The 22,716-nt window shown below is 38.7% G+C and overlaps 2 protein-coding genes across 17 annotated transcripts in view; one reads left to right on the forward strand and one right to left on the reverse strand.

Annotated features, from left to right (window-relative positions):
* The window catches only part of cadpsb (Ca2+-dependent activator protein for secretion b), a 91,334-nt gene extending 69,105 nt beyond the window's left edge, over positions 1-22,229 (forward strand). For 8 of the 16 annotated variants that reach the window (XM_083570558.1, XM_083570557.1, XM_083570547.1 and 5 more), the window contains 11 exons: positions 2,231-2,387; positions 2,698-2,839; positions 3,993-4,154; positions 6,231-6,386; positions 6,624-6,771; positions 7,300-7,374; positions 7,489-7,572; positions 7,693-7,725; positions 7,853-7,960; positions 18,471-18,575; positions 20,880-22,229. In XM_083570558.1, coding sequence (XP_083426684.1) covers positions 2,231-2,387; positions 2,698-2,839; positions 3,993-4,154; positions 6,231-6,386; positions 6,624-6,771; positions 7,300-7,374; positions 7,489-7,572; positions 7,693-7,725; positions 7,853-7,960; positions 18,471-18,575; positions 20,880-21,056 — 1,347 coding nt within the window. In that variant the 3' untranslated portion in view covers positions 21,057-22,229. The remainder of the gene's footprint in view (positions 1-2,230; positions 2,388-2,697; positions 2,840-3,992; positions 4,155-6,230; positions 6,387-6,623; positions 6,772-7,299; positions 7,375-7,488; positions 7,573-7,692; positions 7,726-7,852; positions 7,961-18,470; positions 18,576-20,879) is intronic. The other 8 variants (XM_083570549.1, XM_083570551.1, XM_083570562.1 and 5 more) reach the window with 1 other exon arrangement.
* The window catches only part of LOC310715102 (craniofacial development protein 2-like), a 367,511-nt gene that overhangs the window by 141,099 nt on the left and 203,696 nt on the right, over positions 1-22,716 (reverse strand). The window lies entirely within an intron of this gene.

The following is a 22,716-nucleotide window of genomic DNA, read 5'->3' on the forward strand; positions in this document are numbered from 1 at the left end:
ATAGTTGTGAAAGGAAGGAGGAAGACATTGAACAATGACTTACTTGGTAGGCTACTGTTTAGATACAAGCCCTTGTAGCGCGTTGAGTCTGGGTTAAGGGAGAGCTCACTAACTCCAGTTGCAACAGAAATCATATAAGCACAGACAGGTTTCCAAAACTCGTGCTTTTTTATTTTTCTTGGCAACAGCGTTATGGGTTAGTCAAAGAAACTTAGAAATGAGCATCAGAAAATAATAAGGACATAATCCTCGGCCTCCACACACGCAGTAATACCGGAAAAATGCTGTGCCGGTCTTTTTCCAAAATACCGCTATGCTCCTAAAGAAAGCGCAACACATTTCACCCGTTACACCGTGTGTAACGTGTCTTTCGTTAAAGCATGTGTAAAGTACATTAGTGTAGACACCTGTGGCTTATAGACAGGTGCGGCTTATTTATGTTAAAAATAAAAATATTTGTAAAATTCAGGCTTATGTATCGGTGTGCTTTATAGCCTGGAAATTACGGTACATGGGCTGGAGTGGAATATCTTAAGTGTCCTGCTTATATAGCTCTGACCTCAAACCTTAACCCTATAGATGCTATGCACAACCTCTGCTTAATTATTATCGAAAGAATCTCAGGCTGTAAATTTCATTTTACTAGTGCATTCTTACAGTGATGTGTACTAGTGGCAAAACTTTCAAATAGTTTTTTACAATGATTCATTATTTACATTTTATTTAGTATTATTTACATATATATGTAACATCTGGCTAAGGGGACAAAACAATTAGGTATAGAGTCTTTTGAACACCTTTGATATGAATTGGAATGCTAATGCTGACTACACCCTACATCTCCTCACCATACAGCAGTACTCGACTTTAGATTCAATTAGATTCAATTAGATTCGATTAGTTAACCTTTATTGTCATTTACTAATGCCCTTGTGACTGAATGAGTGGAAAAACTCCACAAACACGCTGCAAAATCTAGTGGAACATCTTCTCAGAAGAGTGTAGGCTACCTTTACAGCAAATATGAACTGAATGTAAAATGTGATGTTCAAAAAGTGAATATGAATCTTATGGACATGTGTCCACAAACATTTGTTCATAAAGTGTAATGATGATATCTAATGATAGATTAATTCAATTTGATATGTCATTAAGCATACATGATGTTTTTGCACAGTACAGAAATTATTTGCAGAGGGTAATAAAGATAATTTCAGGTCCTGATTTACTAAGATCCTAAATATCAAAGAGCCACTAAATATCAAAGAGCCACTTTGGAATCAGACAGATTGAGAGTGTAGTAAGTAAGTATAGTGGAGGTTTTTACAAAGACTAATTGCCTGACATTGTCTTCTTTCCCTAACACAAAGAAATAGATAATATGTTAAAGAAGATTTGCATATTCTTATTGTTCCTGATAGCTGCAGGGGATTTACAGTCGACTTCTTTAAGAGAAAACAGAAACTTGTCACAGATACATAAAAACATTCGTGTCATGTACTACACTAGTAAGTACAGTGAGACTCGAGTGAAAATGAGTGCTTGGATTGTCTGTATTAAATGGCTCATTATGCATTTTATTAGCATTGGAGTTACATCCCATATAAGTGTATTATATATTAAAACAACAACCATTTTTAGGCGTAGTGAACTCTGCAAATGTTTAATTATTCCGTTTGCACAGTCACCAATCTGCATTTGCATTTTTGGGCAGAAATGTCCTACATTGCATATTCACTAAAGCAAAACGCAAAAAGGGGTCAGGATTTGCTATTTTGTACAGCTTTTTTGCAGGTGTGTTATCAAGTTTGTACATGATTAGTAAATCATGGCCTCTGCTAAATTCACTTTTGTTAGTTCTATCCCCCAGACTAAATATACTATTTATTATCACTTCACTGGGAAAGAAGTAAGTTAATTTGTAACTATTAAATAGTTTTAATAAGGTTTCTTTGTTTTCTGTTTTAAATTGTAACTGCTGTAAAATCAGCATTGAAGGCTTGTGCAGTGTAATGGAGTTGAAATGCTTAAGAGTCTTTAGGTGGGAAAAAGACATATAATGTAAGTGATTTAGCACTACCAGCTACTTCCTAAGTAGCTTCATATGAAACACCACATGGCAGGACCCAGTTTACTTCCTTTCTATCAGTCAGATCACCTCATTTTGCTCAAATGTCTCTCACTCTGGTTTTTTTTTTGCTTTTCGATACCTCCTTTTCTGGTAATCAAGGCCTTTGCATGGTGGTCAGATCTGATGGTGGAACATGCGGAGCACTTCCTCTCCCTTTACGGCGTCGATATGGACGCAGCTCTTGAGATCCAGTCTCCCGAAAGCTGGGATAGTTTCCCTCTCTTCCAGCTCCTCAATGACTTCCTGCGAATTGACTGTAAGCACTGTTTTTGAAAGTAATAGTTAAACAATGAAGAAGTGGTAGCTCAGTGGTTAAGGGTAAGTCATTTGACTTTGGATTGGAAGGTCAGGAGTTCAAATCCCAGTACCACCAAGCTACCACTACTAGGCCCCTTAATCCTCAACTCCCCAAAAGTAAGTTACCCTGGATAAGGGCTTCAGCCAAATGCCATAAATGTAAGAAATAAAAGGTGACATAACAACAGCGATATGTGAACAGATTAAAACTTTTACAGGTCTTTAATGGGAGTAGCATTTTGATTTCACAATTTATTTTTCTGTTCCAGACCATCTGTGCAATGGGAAGTTTCACAAGCACTTGCAGGAACTGTACGCGCCACTGGTGGTGCGATACGTTGATCTAATGGAGTCCTCCATCGCTCAGTCCATTCACAGGGGCTTTGAGCGCGAGTCCTGGGAACCTGTGAAGTAAGACACCACTTCCTGCTGAGTCCACAGGGCTGGGAGCGATTAACACAGGGCATTTCATGACACATATAATCATTTAGAGCTTTTACTGCGGTAAGCAGTGAGGACAAATAATTGCAGGTTGATGTTCACTGTCTGGAGGCATTACAAATAATGCAATTAATTATTAAACAACTTTTAACTTTTAACATTTAACTCAAATTTTCACTGCAGAAAAAGAACGAAAATTCAGCCACCTCAGTTTTTTCTTTTGATCAAAGGTTTTGATTTAAGAGAATTTTATGTAAAAAAAAAAAAAAAAAAAGTTGTCTATCTAACAGAAGAATTAGAGGATAAAAAAAATAAATAAAAAAACTTTGAGCTTTTTCATTGCTCTGTCCATCATAAGTTTTGGTTTAGAGTAGATAGCTTCAGGCCAAAAGAACCGCTCTTTCAGACTCCAGTCAATGCCTTTCATGTTTTCATCTTTTTGGTTTTGTAAACTAACCCTCATGTTGCATGCTTGAAGGAAATAGGATGCCTTTTATGTGCTAATCACTTGTCTTTCTTGCCTCAGAATTTTCTTTGCATATTGATTTAAGTATTTCCTAGATAAGGATAATCTCATTTAGATGAATGGCTGTCAAGCTTTCTCTTTAATAATCTTATTTTATCAATATTTTTCAACTAAACATGTGTACCATGGAGATTGTCAGCTTAAAGCTTTGTAAGCTTGTATATAAGTGGATTTCATCCCCTTTGATGTAGCTCTTACTGAGTACCCTTCAACTAGTACAATAGAAAATAGCTTCTTTTATTTGTTTGTTGTCTATGTCTTGTGTTTTCCCACCACTTCATGTTTTACCTTCAAATCTGCTGTTTGTTCCTGCTATTGAAAATATGCTGCTTTTGTTCCCTTGTTTATCTGTATGTGTGTGCTCTTGTCTCTATTATCAACCATGTTTTAGTTTTACTGTAGGTCTTCTGTTTAAGTGTTGTAGAGACCTTCCCTACATTTAACAACTGATTATTTATGTCTGCTGTTTTTGAGTGTCTATGACATAACTTTTCTTACTTGTTACTTTTTTACCGTATGTCTTACATTGCTTTTTTTGCAGCATTCCACATTGCCACTGTTATGGATTTTTTTGTTTCTTTTTGTCTGTTTCTGCAGGAGTTTAACAAGTAATCTACCCAATGTGAATCTACCAAATGTGAACCTCCAAATTCCCAAAGTACCAAATCTTCCTGTGCCAGTAGCAGGACTATCTGTTAACCTTCCACAAATGCCTAGCTTTTCCACTCCATCCTGGATGACTGCTATTTATGACTCCGAGTGTGTATTCAATGAGTTTACCTCAGATCTGATTAATTGAAACGTATCCTTGGCATGAAGATGTTCCTTTGAAGCTGCTTGATATATCTGAGATAAAACAGGCACAATGTTTAAAAGCAGAAACAGTATTGCCTTGACAACCATTCTTAATAATGCATTAGAATTTCATATATTTGTGCATACAAGCATCTTCATTCTTTACTGATACATAATTTAAACTTTTATATATACGTCTAATTATAAAAGAAAAATGCACAAAACAAAAAACTAAAATTATAATAAAATGTCCTTTCTTTTACAATGTTAAAGCTTAATCTAACTTTAAGCATCAAACTTCATCTAATCCATGTGTAACTTGGGATTGGTTGAAACTTGTGTTTCTCGTGGTGTTTGTTCATTAAGCTTTGACGTGAACATGGAAATGATTATTCTAGTGTATTAAAAAGGATTTTAAAATGTTTGTCCAGCTGTCAAAATTAGACTGTAGTTTGTTAGACAACATTCATACAAACTCATAAATTGGCCTCCTAAACGAAAGATAAAAGAGAATGTTAGTATGTCAACTAATTAAGCATGGTTGAATAATAGAAAAAAAAATTATTAGCTCTTAAGTCATTTTCATGCCAAGTAGATTGCAAGGGATTTGGGTTCATCCCAAGATGTTTGTTCACTTGAAATGAGAACTGAAAAGCTTTTCATTTTCCTCAATGTGCATGCCATTGAGGTAGGACTGAGGTGGTGAGATCTGGATTGCAACCCAAACCTACGATCAGTCATTCTTGCATATCCCACTTGAAGGAAAAGTTCCCCATTTAAAACCGTGTCTAAGGGTAGGAGTGCAGTGTTCTGGCAGCTTGTTGAGGTGATGCTGATGAATCTTATTGACCTATGATGGCCCAAAAGATTTTTTTTTTAAGATTTAAATAGTTGGCATCAGAGGTAAGAAATCTATTGCTGGATGTGGAGGGGTTTTCTAAAGAACCAACAATGATCTCAGGTCTGCCTAAAGGGTTTTAGTGGGTGTGCGTTGGTGGACCTCCCTGCCTGGTCTTAGTAAAAAAAAAAAACACTCTGAAGCAATAATTAGCTCAAAATTTTGCTTCAGATCTGACAAAAAGCATACCCAATTTAGCGATCAAGGCAATCCCAGACCAGTTAATTCCATGGCAGTTTGTCTAAAACAATATATGTATTACATATCCACCAAGATGGCTGCAGTTTGATACTCTCAGAAACTTCAGTCACTCTTATGTTTCAACTCTATGGTTGGCTACCACCCCCTTCCTGACCCTTACAACACTCCTCCTCCTCCTGTCCCATCTATCTCCACTCAGGATGGCAACGTCTTCAGAGTTGACTGCATGGTGTGTGTTGACCTCTGGAACTCCGCCAGCCTCGTCGGGCATGGGTGGTGAGAGAGAGCCTGATCTTTGTGTTTCTGTCTCTCATCCGGACTTGTCCTCTATCTCCTGTAGCTCCTTCTTTCACTTGAAATCACAACCCACACAAACCATATTTTGTTTGGGCTCTTGTGAAGGGGTCCATTCCAACAAATAATACTGTATGTGTAGCACTAACAAGGTAATTGAAGGATTTTAGAGTAGTAAAGTAAACCTTTACTCAGCTTGTGTAGGTATGCAGCTGAATGAAGTATGTACCTTGTGTAAGAAAGCACATTAAGTGGACATAGTGCCATGTTTTAGTGACCCGGTTATGTTTAAAATCAGTGGTATAGATCTCTTACTTGCCTTCTCTCACCATGACATTCCCAAGCCCCTTGCCCTTTAAGAGAAGTGTGACTGATTAAGGTGTGCATGTTTTCAGACCCTCTCGAGGGTTGAATAACCACGCAACTGTGTGAGGTTATTGATGAGTCTCTATTTTTACCATACACTGACTGAAAATGTGAATGCTGTCCCTGGGTATTAACCAGCTGTGTACTCTCAGTCAATGTATGCGTAAAATAAGCAGAGAAGCCTATGATGTAATGAGTAGAGTCATAGAGATAGTGCCACACTTTTGCCTATTAACAAATGCTCTGACCTTTGAACCCTGGTGTGTCACTGTGCCTGGCAGTAATGGCTCGGGGACATCAGAGGATCTGTTCTGGAAGCTGGATGCCCTGCAGACATTCATCAGAGACCTGCACTGGCCTGAAGAAGAGTTTGCCAAGCATCTAGAAAACCGAATGAAGCTCATGTCCAGCGACATGATCGAGTCCTGTGTGAAACGGTACATGCATGTTGAGTTTGAACATGAAGGACACAAGGATATTATGTGATATCCACTTTTTCATTACTTAAGAAGCCAGTGTTTATTTAAAGTATGATAAATAAATCTACCACACCTGCAAAATTGTATACTTACCACTTTAAGTCTCCATCAAAAAATAAGGCATGCACATTAGTCATCATATTGTGGTGTAAAATTTACTAAAACCCTTCCGGTCAACTCTTTGCATGTCTTTAGCACCAGGGCAGCATTTGAGTCCAAGCTGACCAAGAGCAGCCGTTCTACAGATTTCCGCATCCCACTCTCCTTATGCACCATGTTCAACGTGATGGTAGATGCCAAGGACCAATCAGCTAAACTGTGTGCCATGGAGATGGGCCAGGAGGTAATAAAAAGGTGTAATTGAATCTAACAAAACAAATCTCTGTTTGGTCTGGCAGAAAAAAATGCAAAAAAGTAAAATTTAAAGATACAGTACTTTAGTAAGTACATTTATAGTATTATTCACAACACAACACGGCAACACATCCAGAAATATTCTATTCATTCAAAGCAGTAAAAGTGGTCTCCAAACACTAATGAATAAAAACATGTTTTAAGCTTGTTAGAACAGAAACATGTAATATTGAGAGATACATAATGAATATGAAAATTGACAGAAAGGCAATAAAATAGCTGTAAAGTTAGACATATTTGAAACTTATTGCAGACACATTTGAAAATAGTCCTAAGTTAGCTCATAGCTGCATTGGGCAATGTATATATTTTAGCTAAATTAAGGGTTGGTCAAAACTTTTAATAGATGCAATTATTTCCAAGCTAAGTGCTAAAACGCTGACATTGGATCATCTGTACTCGAAGTTTCACTACACAGTGATTATTTTAAGCTTGTAAATGTGTTGTTGCTTTTCAGAAACAGTATCACTCAAAAATTGACGAACTCATTGAAGAGAGTGTGAAGGATATGATTTCCCTTTTGGTAGCTAAGGTAAAGAGTTCAGTTATTAACATAATTATTAAATGTGGTAAATACTTTATAAATGTATGTTGTCTTGGTGTGTGGTCACTGGTGTTATAAGGTGTTTGTGTGTGGAATGTGCAGTTTGTGGCGATTCTGGAAAGTGTTCTAGCCAAGATTTCTAGGTATGATGAAGGAACGCTCTTCTCCTCCTTCCTTTCCTTCACGGTGAGAAGGAATTACATACATCTATTTAGCTTATTATTATTATTAGCAGTAGCAGTAGTAGTATTTTCATTTTACCAGTAGGCCAGCTACTGACCCATTTTTTTTTTTTTTTTTTAACAGGTGAAAGCAGCATCAAAATATGTGGATGTCCCTGTAAGTAATAAAGTTTTAATGTGACTTTTTTTGACTATCTGACGCTTTATATTGTCACAGGAGACTCTAGCTAACTTTCCAACCCTAACCCCAAACCTAACCCTTCTCTGTAATCTGTCTCCTACAGAAGCCAGGAATGGATGTTGCTGATGGCTATGTGACCTTTGTTCGTCACTCTCAGGACATACTGCGAGATAAGGTCAATGAGGAGGTGTATATAGAGAGGTTATTTGATGTAAGTAAGATGCCGTCTCCTCCATGCCTGACAAGGGAGGTTCCATCCAAAATGTGGCAAAACAATGGGGCATATGAGGGATAAGTCACATTTTGAGTGCTGAGCTCTGAATTCTTTCATCCAAAAAAAAACAACAAAAAAAAAACAAGGTCTGCCTTATCACCAGGCTTTCAGTCTCTCACTACTCTTCTCAGTGTCTCATTATTGTGAATTTTTCTTCGGCGCTCTGTGCTCTGGCGTTGCATTAAACACAACCAGGTGCACATTTGTGCTTCAATTGTTGCATTAGCTGTTTGTTTGAACCTTTGTGCTTAGAAGTCAAGGCAAAGTGTCACTACCACCAACAAGTGGATTATTTCCAACAGTGCTCTCAAACAGTCGATGGGATCTTTTTGAAGGATAAAATGTGCCTTTTGGCACTACTAATTCTAATATTATGTACATGTAATGTAATAAAGTATTAGAAATTGGATGATAAATATGAATGTAAATGTAATCAATGATGCCAATTGGAGAGCACTGTTTAATTTTGAAATAATCCTTTGTGAATCATTTTTTCTGACTTCCAGTGTTGCACAGTGTCCTATATGTGTAGTGGGAGGTGATTTATTCTGTGTCTAGTAGATTTGTGCTATTTATATGTGTGGAACTTACTGTAGAGTGTGTGCCCATGGGAGTGTGTATAAGTGTGGTGAGGGTTGAAAAGATGCAGCACAGTAAATTTAGGTACAAACCGCATGCATTTTTAGTGGAGTGTTTGTGCGTTTGTGTGTCTGAGATTAGTGTGTCTCAAATTGTTTCAATGTGCTTTCTCTTCTGCTTGTTCTGCTGTGTTTCACTATAATTGTTAAGCACGCTTTGCTATTGCATGACTACTAGCATGCAGTTTCATGTAAAAATGCATTTACAAGCCATCGTCATTTCGCTCTTTTCTTATTATTTAATTCGTTTGGGACCGTACAGTTTCAGGTTGTATGTCCTACACAAACCAGATCTCACGAATAATGGGTAAAAGATACACAAGAATGTGTGTAGATTTTATCCTATTTTATACAATAAAAATCAAGAAAAAACTAACTATTTTATAATAATTTGTTCTAAATTTGCATGTTGAACCAATCACAGATATAATGCATATGTTTACTTAAAAGGTACTCTTAGAAAAAAGTGTTCTTCAAGATGGGTTCTAACAGAGGGTTCACTATTGCATGTGTTTCCCAAGTGACCTTAAAGTTTCTAAGAGTATATGCATGTATATAAGGGGTGTAACGGTACACAAAATTCACAGTTCGATATGTACCTGGGTTTTTACATCACAGTTCGGTTTAATTTCGAAACAGTTAGGGAGAAGAAATGCAAAACATAAAATTACTTATTATCAGTGTTGGGCCGTTCATCTGGTACCTGGGCCTTCAGTGAGGAAATTTAATTTTAGGAAACTCAATCCACCTCCTAATACCACCACTATCACCTATAGTGTAGTGTATCATCTATACTATACAAAAACGCAATATAACAATGCACAGCATTACAGAGAGAGAGGCATTCGCATATAGAGGGTCAATACTATTTTACTAAAGCAAGAAATCCAGTTAACTCCAAACCTCTACACTACCACCGCAACTCTGCACCTACATCTACACCTATACCTACCGTCATCTGGAGCAGTTCAGAATCAATATTTGTCTAATAACATGACAAAACCATAAAATTTTTAATAAAATTCAACCTACTCACCAGAGATGTATACTCATAATTTGCACCGCTCCTCAGAGGCTGTAAGCCAGTGGTACCGCTCGTATTCACTGGTCTGGAAGCGGTGAACAAACCCTTTCCCGGGCTGAGACACGCTAGCTAGCTTTGGGGTTGGCCAACCTCTCCTCATGATGTCTAGCTTTTCTTGAAAATGGATTTTTAAGTATGTCCGAGATCAAATCAATTTCTCTTCCACCGTAGGGATAAAAAAAAGTCTAACTCAGATGTATTAATGTGTGCAGAGCGCTACAAACATGTTTTGCAAGTCGAACTTGGCTGTAACAGTTTCGCTTTGACCAACCAATCAGAGGATGGAAAAATGCTGATGCTATTCTGGGCCAGCTAGCTGAAATATGATTGGTTAAACAAATAGAGCTATTTCTGAAGGAGACAATGGTAAAACGCCAGCAGTACAGACTTTGAAGGCCCTGGGCAGATTAGATTGACATGGCAGCACATAGATTTTTTGTCCAATCAGATTTCAGCCTCTAACATCCACATACAAGTACTGAAAGCAGTGCAGCCAAGAAAAACATAAATGTAGGTCAGTGCTTCTGATAGTGTTTAGGCCAGCAGAGAAGGCTTTGCTGGCCCTGACTGCCCGCCACTGCTTATTATTATGAACATTTGTGAACATCAACAGTTTACAATAATTTTAGTAAGGATATATGTACCGTTGCACCCATTATATATATATATATATATATATATATATATATATATATATATATATATATATTTATTTATTTATTTATTTATTTATTTATTGCTGTAAGGACATACAGCCTTCCATATCCCAATTTAATATTACTAATGATTGTGGGTTTAATTTTGTTTCTTTTTTTATTTACTGTGTTTCATAATTTGCGTACTTGCTTGCTCCTCAAAACACATATGGATTATTATTATTATTATTATTATTATTATTATTATTATTATTATTATTATTATTATATGCACTTTAATTTACATCCCAAACTCATAATATAATTAAATAAACTGCTATAAATGCCTTGCTGATGCCAGAACTGTGGCTTATCTCTTCTGCTAAGTATACTAAAAGCAACACGATTGGAAAAAAATATTTAAGCCATTATTACCCACACATGATGTTAAAATATAATTAGCTCAAAAAAATGCAGGAAGCAAGAACTCTTTTGTCTTAAAGACAAAGTCCATACTTGTCTGGACTTCTCAGTCTTTATGTCTTTATGTCTTTTCTCTGTTCATATTTTAACTCCATCCCTTTCTGTACTACTCTCTTCTTCTTTCTACCCTAAGTGCACCTCCACATACTCTCTTTATATAACAAAGTGGAACTTATCTCTAGATGTCCTACTGTTTTATCACATTCTGTTGAGTGGCATGATTTCTAATCAAATAATCTTCCTGTGTACATCTTCTAGCATGACCACCTCCTAAAATTCTCACGTCATACACACACAAAACATACACACTGGCCCACCAACTCACCTGCTCCTTCTGCATGCACTGCACGCTCGGACCAACTGACTGCTTGAAGCGGACCAACCGAACCACCTAACCCTAATTAACTTTCGAACAATCACGTATCTAATCATTATACAAATCAGCAAATACCAACATAGGTTTTTCATTGACGGGTCAAAGCAGTCATTGATCACTTAAATGATCCACTCATTGAAGTAGCCCACCATTGCTGAGTTCATGTGTTTTGGAATTGTTGGAAATAAGACTAATATTTCAAAAGAATTACAAAATTGGTGGTTGCCAAAAGTAGAGCCCCTAAAAACATGCCTTTGTAAACGATAATCATAGCTATTTAAAGTATGTGTGATAGAGAGAGATTGCTTTAAAATATGTTTCACAACTGTAACACTTAAAACTGCAGGGGAAAATATGTAGCTAACACACAACATATGCAACTTTTACACAAACATTATTAAAATATATCAATATAATTAAATACAATTTATTATATTTATTATATTATTATTCAAACCAAATTTATCCTTTTTACTGCCCATCATTTTTGCACATCTGATCAGTGCCCTCTCTATTTAATAAAAAACGTTCTCTTTCAAACATCCGTTTGGTATCTCACTATGGGAATCGCCTCGGGCGTGACTAATCCTGGAAGCATCAATCACACCACGTCTATTGGCTGACAGACTAATCACGACAGTAATGCGGGAAGTCCCGCCTCCCTATGTACACCGCTGATGACGGTCCCTGCCTCATTCTCGTTCTTTTCCCCGTGAAGATCCTTTTCAGGAAGCTATCCTCAGCAGATCCTCTAGGGGTGGTCGCTAAACTGTTCACGGATGAGCCGGTGAGGTACGTCTGCTTATTTTAAGGGAATATTCACTGTTATAGCGAATATTTGCTTCTACTGCTCCTTTCACCTCGCGTTAAGCGAATAGAAAGGTATCGTAAGAGACCCGTTTTCGAGAGGCACGTTGTGGTGATCTCGTTTATCTCCTGGTATTTGCACCTCCGTTATGACGACTGCAAGCCCAGCCGGTTGCACGGCGGTGGGGAAAAATCCCTCCCGACTGTGTGCATGCGGGTCTATGACCTCGGCCAAAGACTCTCATACCCTGTGCATAGTGTGTTTGGGAGTTAGACATGCACAGGCTGTGCTCGCTAACCCCGAGTGCTGCCCGCACTGCTCTCGTTTCCCGTTAAGGGTTCGGGAGTGCCGAATGCGAGTCGCAGCCGCGAATAAAGGAGACCCATGTCTCTCTCCGCCCGTGGAGAGAGACGAGGCTGCTTCTCCGGCACAATGTAGCTGCGGAGAGTTGATGGACGAAGTGTCTCCTGTCCTTCCTCCGCTCTTTGAATCTAACCCGTTAGTGGGGTACAAGAAAGATGAAGATGATGAGGTGGCTCATTTTCTGGAGGAAGATGACGAGGAGAAGGCTATCCTTCCTCCTGATCTTCTCTCCAGGCCTGGAAGTGCTATGGGTCCTTGCCCCATGCCAGGTGAGCTGGACCTTGTTGAGATGTGTAGGAGAGCAGCCAAAAAACTCTCTATCAACTGGCCATCTCAGCAGGTGCACCAGGACGCTGAGAGGGATTTATATGATAGTAAGAGGCTTCCACCGCGCACTTCCCCCGTAAAGCAGTTGATTCCAGCTGTCCCTGCGTGTGTCACGGGAATGCAGTGCTTTTGGGACAAACCCTTCTCACATAGAGTCCCCGTTAACGGTTTCTCTAGACTGGAGGTGCACAATATGGAGGTTTCGGGGATGTCTAAGCCCCCCTGTCCGCCTCTCTTTTCCAGAAAATGTACCGCTCCTCGACCCTGGTGGTTAGAGCTCTGAATACCACCTCACTGCTCACAGTATACCAGGCGGAGCTCATGGAGGTGATGGGTAGGCAGATTGATGCTGGGTCACCTGACTCGGCTTTGTTGGAAGAGATCTGCATCATTGCAGATCTCAACCTACGTTCATCAAGGGGAGAGGTCCAGAGCTGCGGCTGCAGCATGGGCCTGGCTGTGGTTGGGGGCGAAAGAGCCCTATAGTTGGGTTTGACAGGCTTACCAGAGAGGAAGAAAGTGGAGTTTCCTGATGCCCCGGTAGAGCCGAAAGCCCTTTTCGGGGCTGCAGTGGCGAATATGCCCCAGCAGTGCGATCTACGCAAAAAAGATGGGGAAGCGTTTGAAGCATGCCTCCCAAGAAAGCCTACTGCTAGGCCCAGCTAACACTCAGGGAGCGAAGAAAAGACGGGCGACCTAACCTGTGGTCTGATTTTGGGTCAAAGGAGGGGCTACACCTTTCACAGAGTTTCTGTAGCACCCCTTGACTCATCTCAGGAGTCTTGTTCTCCCCCACTAGCGAAAAACCGTTGGGGAGTGTTTCAAGAACAATGTTCAGTAAACAAAGGTTCTCCAGTTGGATTGTTGGCACCATTTTCCCCAGTGCCCGAGAAGTTACTTCTCCCTTCTCCACCTGCGGGGTTATTCAGAAGGGAGGTCAAAAGGTTTTGTGTTCGTTCTCAAACAATAAAAATATGCCCGAAGTGCCACCTTAACCGCAAAGTGATAATGTAATCATTTTGCTTGCGTGCTCTTCATCACTGGAGAAATCCCACTTTTCTCGAATCGGGAACCCCGCTGGGAGCTGTTTCTCTGAGAAAACTAGTGATAACGGATGTGTCGCTCACAGGTTGGGGTGCAGTGTGTGAGGGCAGAATAGCGAAAGGGAAATGGCCCGTCTCTCTGAGGTGCGCACATATAAACTTCCTGGAACTGTTAACGGTGTTTCTAGCTTTCAAACATTTCGTGCAGTTTCTTTGGGGTCACCACGTATTGGTCAGATCAGACAACACGACGGCAGTGGCGTACATAAATCGCCGGGGCGGAATGCGCTCTCCTCGATTTCACAGTCTAGCTCGAGAACTCATGGTGTGGAGCATGAAGCATTTTCTATCGTTACGAGCGACTCATGGCACATGGCACATTTTGAATGCGGGAATCTTTTGTCCGGAAATCTTTTCTCCAGGGGAAATCCCCTGTACGGGTAGTGGTCTCTCCACCCTCAGGTGGTGAACCTGTTATGGGAGAGATTCGGCCGGGCTGCCGTAGATCTCTCCGCCTCGCACAAAAACACTCATTGCCCTCTATTCTTTGGAATATATATGGAATATATTTGAGCTATGGTGCGCGCAAAGGCAGATTGTCCCTTTTCACTGTTCTGTGGCAGAGGTGTTGTGCTTTTTGCAAGAACTTTTACATAAGGACAGGGCGTTTTTAACCGTAAAGGTTTACCTCGCTGCTGTTTCTGCGTGCCACGTAGGGATTGACAGAAATACTATTGGTCATCACCCGCTTGTGTGCAGGTTTATGGAGGGAGCGCGCTGCCTAAACACGTTTTCAAAGCCGCTGATTCCGCCATAGGATCTGTCAGTGGTCCTGAGCGTGCTCTCTCAGCCTCCTTTTGAGCCGATAGAGAGTATTGATTTGAAGCTCCTTTCGCTGAAGGTCGCTTTGTTATTGGCTCTTTCTACCGCAAAGCGGGTTAGTAAACTTCATGCTTTGTCGGTTCATAACTCCTGTATCCGGTTTGCTATGGATTTCTCACGAGTGACTCTCAAGACTTATCCGGCATTTGTCCCTTAGGTGAGCGGGTCAGCTTTTGCCTGCAGGCAGGTGGATTCAATGTTTTTTCATCCGCCTCCTTTTTCCTCAGTGGAGGAGGAGCGTCTTCACTGTCTGTGCCCTGTCCATGCTTTGCATCACTATGTAGACAGGACGAAGGGTTAGAGACGGAGTAATCAGCTGTTTGTTTCATGGGCTGATTCTCGTAAGGGAAGACCTGTTTCCCGGCAGCGCCTGTCCCACTGGCTGGTGGAGGCTATTATATTGGGTTATAATAGCATGGGTCTTAACCCTCCAGAAGGGGTCGAGGGCTCATAGTACCCAAGGCTTGGCCACCTCGTGAGCATTTTTAAGGGCATTTCAATTCAGGACATTTGTGCAGCTACATGCTGGGCTTCGCCGCACACTTTTGTTGACAAAAAAAAAAAAGTCGACAAAGTGACAAAGGAAGATGGAATCGTAAATTGGATGTTTTTCATTTCTCACAGGTTTTCGCTCTCTTCGGTTAGGAGTGGAAATCACGTGTTAATTTTATTACATTACTGAGTTGGTTGACACCTGCTTCGGACAGCATATCTGCAATATGGGAGTTGTCTATATCCTATAGTGAGATACTGAACGGATGATTGTAACTTGAGGTGAGGTATCTCACCACACTTCCCTCCTTACAGTGCACGGAGAAGAGATATGTGAGAATGAGGCAGGGACCGTCAGCAGCGGTGTATATAGGGAGGCCGGACTTCCCGCATCACTGTAGTAGTTGGTCTGTCAGCCGACAGACGTCCTGTGATTGATGCTTCCAGGATTGGTCACGCCCGAGACGATTCCCATAGTGAGTTACCTCACTCCTGTTATCAGAGAACCGGGGTTACATAAGTAACCTAAAGTTTCAATGTTGAATGAATTATTTGGAAAGTGACAATAGCTTGACAATAACTAAAAACGAAAAACACATCAGTTCCCAAATATTCCAAGTCACTCCACAGGATCCTGCTATTGACTACGTCCTTCACTGAAGAGATGATCACTTCATCCATTACACAAAACCTGTGCTGTTCTCTTTGAACTATATGTAAGATGCATAATATTTTTAAATATACCTGGGTTTTCAGATTCGTAGTATACGCATTTGACATATTTTAAGTGTAGAAATGGTTTAAGATAACAGTACAAATCGCCTTGCCTGCAGATTCTCCTCATTCTCACTTTTATATATTGATTTTTCAAGTTTTCTGGTTGTGATCATACTGAAGTTTGCTGCTTTGACTTGAAGAATGTTTTTTTGTTGTTGTTGTTAAATTTGGGGATGTTTGTAGACTATTTGAGTTTAAAGCTGATAGCATGGATGAATAATTTCATTTCAAGGTTTTTGTCATACACATCCAGCATAGTTCTGTATGCACAGGCCAAAATTAAGAAAAAACCCTAATCATATCTCCCATTTGACCTGTTTCTGGAGCTATCCAGATTTCCTTGGATCACAATCAAAATAATTCAGGCTTCGTTTTTGTCATTAAGAATTCTGATCCAACCATATTAAATCTCAGACTATGCTGTATATATACAAAGAATATTACAAATTAGCAGTTTGTTTTGTTATTAATTATGCAGCAAATTAATGCATGTGATTTATGTACTTTTTCGCAGATGGTCATATTGCTGCGTCTGTAAATTAATTTTAAATTGCCTGACTAACCTAGTGCCAAGTGAGGGTGTGAATGTGTCTCTGTTAGTATGCATTCTGTTTATTTGGGGGGTGTGTGTGTGTGAGCTGAGCGTGTGTATGTGTATGTAGTTGAGTGTATATGTGTATGTATCTGAACGCAAGTATACACGTACAGTCATGTGTACTGAAGTGTGACGATGTCTATGCGTATGTATGCAATGTTAAAAAAAATAGGATATACAGTGCCTTGCGAAAGTATTCGGCCCCCTTGAACTTTGCAACCTTTTGCCACATTTCAGGCTTCAAACATAAAGATATAAAACTGTAATTTTTTGTGAAGAATCAACAACAAGTGGGACACAATCATGAAGTGGAACAAAATTTATTGGCTATTTCAAACTTTTTTAACAAATAAAAAACTGAAAAATTGGGCGTGCAAAATTATTCAGCCCCCTCAAGTTAATACTTTGTAGCGCCACCTTTTGCTGCGATTACAGCTGTAAGTCACTTGGGGTATGTCTCTATCAGTTTTGCACATCGAGAGACTGAAATTTTTGCCTATTCCTCCTTGCAAAACAGCTCGAGCTCAGTGAGGTTGGATGGAGAGCATCTGTGAACAGCAGTTTTCAGTTCTTTCCACAGATTCTCGATTGGATTCAGGTCTGGACTTTGACTCGGCCATTCTAACACCTGGATATGTTTATTTGTGAACCATTCCATTGTAGATTTTGCTTTATGTTTTGGATCATTGTCTTGTTGGAAGACAAATCTCCATCCCAGTCTCAGGTCTTTTGCAGACTCCATCAGGTTTTCTTCCAGAATGGTCCTGTATTTGGCTCCATCCATCTTCCCATCAATTTTAACCATCTTCCCTGTTCCTGCTGAAGAAAAGCAGGCCCAAACCATGATGCTGCCACCATCATGTTTGATAGTGGGGATGGTGTGTTCAGGGTTATGAGCTGTGTTGCTTTTACGCCAAACATAACGTTTTGCATTGTTGCCAAAAAGTTCGAAACCAAAAAATTTTGGTTTCATCTGACTAGAGCACCTTTTTCCACATGTTTGGTGTGTCTCCCAGGTGGCTTGTGGCAAACTTTAAACAACACTTTTTATGGATATCTTTAAGAAATGGCTTTCTTCTTGCCACTCTTCCATAAAGGCCAGATTTGTGCAGTATACGACTGATTGTTGTCCTATGTACAGAGTCTCCCACCTCAGCTGTAGATCTCTGCAGTTCATCCAGAGTGATCATGGGCCTCTTGGCTGCATCTCTGATCAGTCTTCTCCTTGTATGAGCTGAAAGTTTAGAGGGACGGCCAGGTCTTGGTAGACTTGCAGTGGTCTGATACTCCTTCCATTTCAATATTATCGCTTGCACAGTGCTCCTTGGGATGTTTAAAGCTTGGGAAATATTTTTGTACCCAAATCCGGCTTTAAACTTCTCCACAACAGTATCTCGGACCTGCCTGGTGTGTTCCTTGTTCTTCATGATGCTCTCTGCGCTTTAAACGGACCTCTGAGACTATCACAGTGCAGGTGCATTTATATGGAGACTTGATTACACACAGGTGGATTCTATTTATCATCATTAGTCATTTAGGTCAACATTGGATCATTCAGAGATCCTCACTGAACTTCTGAAAAGAGTTTGCTGCACTGAAAGTAAAGGGGCTGAATAATTTTGCACGCCCAATTGTTTTTTATTTGTTAAAAAAGTTTGAAATATCCAATAAATTTCGTTCCACTTCATGATTGTGTCCCACTTGTTGTTGATTCTTCACAAAAAATTACAGTTTTATATCTTTATGTTTGAAGCCTGAAATGTGGCAAAAGGTCGCAAATTTCAAGGGGGCCGAATACTTTCGCAAGGCACTGTATATACAACTATAAATATATATATATTTATATATGTGTGTGTCTAGACATTCTAGTCTCTTGCATGGGTTCGTTTGTGGGTGGGTGTGTGTGTGTGTTGCTGGAGAACGCTGTGTTTGTGTGCATTACAGCAATGGTATACAGCCACAATGAATCTGCTGGGAACTTGGCTCACTGACCGAATGGACCTACAGCTCCATGTGTACCAGCTTAAAATCCTCATCCGGATTGTAAAGGTACTACGTGCTCAAGAATCAAGCAATGAAATAAAATGAAACATATTATTATCAATAATAATAATGTATATTGTATAATCTTTTACTAATACTTAAATTAGTTTGATGGTCTAAAACATTAAAGTGTGACAAACGTAAAAAAAAAAAAAAAAAAAGAATTTAGAAAGGGTGCAAACACTTTTTTACCATATATATATATATATATATATATATATATATATATATATATATATATATATATATATATACACACACACTGTATACGTATGTGTGTGTGTGTGTGTGTGTGTGTGTGTGTGTGTATATATATATATATATATATATATATATATATATATATATATATATATATATATATATATATAGTGTGTGTATGTGAGTACATATATAACGCAGTTTATATATGCCTTTATATATGCCTGTTTAGTTAAATACAGGTGTGTGTGTGTGTGTGTGTGTGTGTGTGTGTGTGTGTGTGTGTTTTACAATAAATAATTAAGTTTCTAAAGATATCAACCTAACTTATTTCTGCATACTTTAACAAATGTCTTTCTTTAAGCAAACAAAATAATTCCATATCACTAGTGTTAGCCGCTGTCCACTTCTAGATTAGCGGCTAACACTAGCACTGGGGTTTGTTTAGCGGTGTCATTCACGCACGAAACAAATCTTATTTCCGATACGGAGTGAGTAGCCACAGTGACACTGCTCTAACTCTCGTTGCTTTTTTATCTTTTTTATATCCCTGGCATTGTTGTGTATGTTTTCAAGTTTAATAATAATATTTTTTTTTTTTTTTTTGCACTCAAAGTGCGAGGCAGAGACTAAACAATCTTGCGGTCCAGGAACTCGGATCTATGTTACACACGTAAAAATTATTGCATTGCATGTGTGTACCGAACCGAAAGCCTTGTACCAGAAAATTTCAGTACAAATGCATGTACCGTTACACCCCTAATATGTATAAAATTTTCAGATTGCTCACAGGCACCAGAAGCTGCATTGCTGCCTCTGACTATTTTCATAAATATTTTATTTTCCATAAATACTAGGGGCATAAATATGTAATCAAATATCTGTTAAATACCTTCCTCATCCATCATAATATGGACACATAATACAATCGAGATAAATGGCTGTTGGAAGCTGGGTAATGGATATTTAAATTAATTAATTAATTAAGTAATTAAGTAAGTAAGTAAGTAAGTAAGTCTGCATAGAATCAGGAATTTTTTGTTAAACAAGGTTGCCTCTACCAAGCTGTTAGGTGATATGTTGAGCTTTCATTAAACACATTAATCAAATATATGTATTATCTCAAAAGAGTGAGATAAAAAAGCAACCATTTTAGTAGATCTTCTTAAGGGACAATACTATAGAAATGAATCTTGAATATATTTTAGAGTAATCAATGTGCAGCTTGTATAGCAGTACAGATTTACTGTCCTCTAAAAATAACTCAACACACAGCCATTATTGTTTAAATAGCTGCCAAGAAAATTGAGTACATCCTGAATGATAACAGCTGAATGTCATGTAACCACGCAAAGCTACTTGTCCTATTTATCATGTTCATGTTTGCTTGACAGGACCATACAAATTTGTGTATCTTGTATCAGAGCAGTTACAATGTGGTGCTTTAAATACATTTCTCTCATACTGACCACTGGATGTTCCACATTGCACCTAATGGCAAAGAACTCTCTGAGGATTTGAGAATTAAAATTGTAGCTCTTCACATAGATGGCCGAGGCTACAAGAAGATCAGTAACACCCTGAAACTGAGTTACAGTACAGTAACCATGCAGAGGTTTTCTAAGATGGGTTCCCACAAAACAGGCCTCACAAAGGTCGATCAAAAAAGTTGAGTCCTTGTGCTGTGCTTCAGGTGCAGAAACCGGTTTCAAAAAACAGAGTTGAGTGCTGCCAGCATTGCTTTAGAGGAAACAGAAGGACTGCTTGTCAGTGCTCTATGTTTAGTTTTTTTAGAGGACAGTAAATCTGTACTACTATACAAACTGCACATCGACTACTCTAGATACTAATATATATATATATATATATATATATATATATATATATATATATATATATATATATATATATATATGTGTGTGTGTGTGTGTGTGGTGTGTGTATGTGTCATACAAAATACATCACAGTATATACAGTATATATCACTCAAACATTGCTATTCTTTTTCTATATTTTATAGGGGCATGGTAAACATATATTTATATATAATTCTGTACAAATGTCTTGTTTAGCATTTTCAGTAGAAGTTGACTTTTCTGTGCTTTTTAGAAAAAATATCGAGATTTTAGGCTGCAAGGCGTACTCGACTCAACCCTGAACAGCAAGATGTACGATACGGTACGGAACCGGCTCACTCTTGAAGAGGCCACTGCCTCAGTCCGAGAGGGAGGCATGCAGGGCATTTCCATGAAGGACAGCGATGAAGAAGATGAGGAGGATGATTAGAGCACCAAGCCATGTGGTGTGCTATAAACCCGAGCCTTTCTGACACCTTACACCTCCCTACCCTTTCCCCCATAGCCTGGTAACAGAAGATGCATGTACCCACTCAGATTATTCCAGTTAGTCACCCTAGGACCTCCCATCATCTGCTCGATATGCCCACAAAACAGAGCTAAAGTTGATAATAAGCTAGTAATTATAATGAGTAAAAAGAAATGTTGAAAAAAGTAACAAAGAACATGACTGAGAATTTTAGCTGTGTTATGATATATAATAAAGGGGGAAAAAACAAAGATTTTTTTTTGGACTAATTTATTTGAGAATTTATTTCTATGTGTTCCTAAGCAATATGGAGTACCATTTGTTTGACAATGTCGAGTGAGATTATTAGGTGTGTCCCTGTCCAATGCGATAACATATATGGCGCTTCTTTGACGTACTCTTACATACATTAATGGTGCATTGTCGTAAAAAAAAATGAGTGTATGGATCCTTTTCTTTGTCTTGTCTGTTTTTAAAGTGGATGCCAATTGCTTCAAAACTGAAAATGAACCTCTGTACTTTAGTTCGAAGTCGTTAATTGTAAATGTCCTCTGTGTCTGCACATTCTCATTAAAAGAAAAATGTGACGATTTTTTTTTCCTTTACTTGTGCTGAGGCTCTGTGATTCTTATAAGAAAAGTATGTTGCATTTCACCAAACATGGATAATGTCTCAATTTCATCTTAAAACTAATATGAATTGGTATTCTAGAAAGGCAATATTCTCTTAGCTCCATTTTTGATATCTCATTGAAGGCATCTTTTATTTAGCTGTCGGAAATGACTACCAAATAATATATTTTTGTTCAGTTTTCAGTTTTTACAAGTAAAGCGATTCTTGCATTTTTGGTTTTTATGTTCTATTCAAAGCAATCGTTTGGGGTATTAAATACAGAGCAGAGATATGTGCCATTCTGGGGCGGGGGGGATTCAATATTGTTTTGTATATACACAGCTGTACATTGCACTCTGAGCCATCACTGCATGCCTGTGCGTTCCACCTTCTCCAAAAGCTCTATGTTTTTCTTTTCTGTGTCAGTTAGCTGGTGGATTCATTCTTGCGTTTGCCTTATCAAAGCCAACAGTTGTTATATGCAAGAGCTGTGGCCTCTCAATAAATATAACTGTACAAATATGCCCAGTGCCTTTTTTTTTTGCCTGATTTTAAACACTTACATTTTGTTGCCAATCCGTTCAGCTCAATGATAACATACATAATCTCCAACATCAAGGCATATACGTTTTTTAATAATTACAAATAAAAATCATTTATTTCTTTTGTATGGATTGAACAAATAAGGTGTGTTTGCACTTTTATAAGTTTAGTTTATGCACTCTGTATATACAGTCCCCTCTGAAAGTATTCGGACAGCAAGAGCTTTTTTTTTTTGCTATACATTGAAATTAAAAGATGTATATACGAAAAACTTCGGCAAATCTCCAGAGTCCGTTTCTTCAGAACATGGCACCATTAGTTTGAACTCACCTATTTTTTAGGTGGATTGGAACATGAGACTGAAGTGTGACGTCACCAACAACCTCTATAGGGAAGAGCCGAAGGTATCACAATCGACAATTTGAAGAAGACCTTACAGAAATACTGATTCCATTCCTCAGGATGC

The sequence above is a fragment of the Silurus aristotelis genome, assembly GCF_946808225.1.
Source record: "Silurus aristotelis genome assembly, chromosome: 2".
In the NCBI taxonomy this organism is placed as follows: Eukaryota; Metazoa; Chordata; class Actinopteri; order Siluriformes; family Siluridae; genus Silurus; species Silurus aristotelis.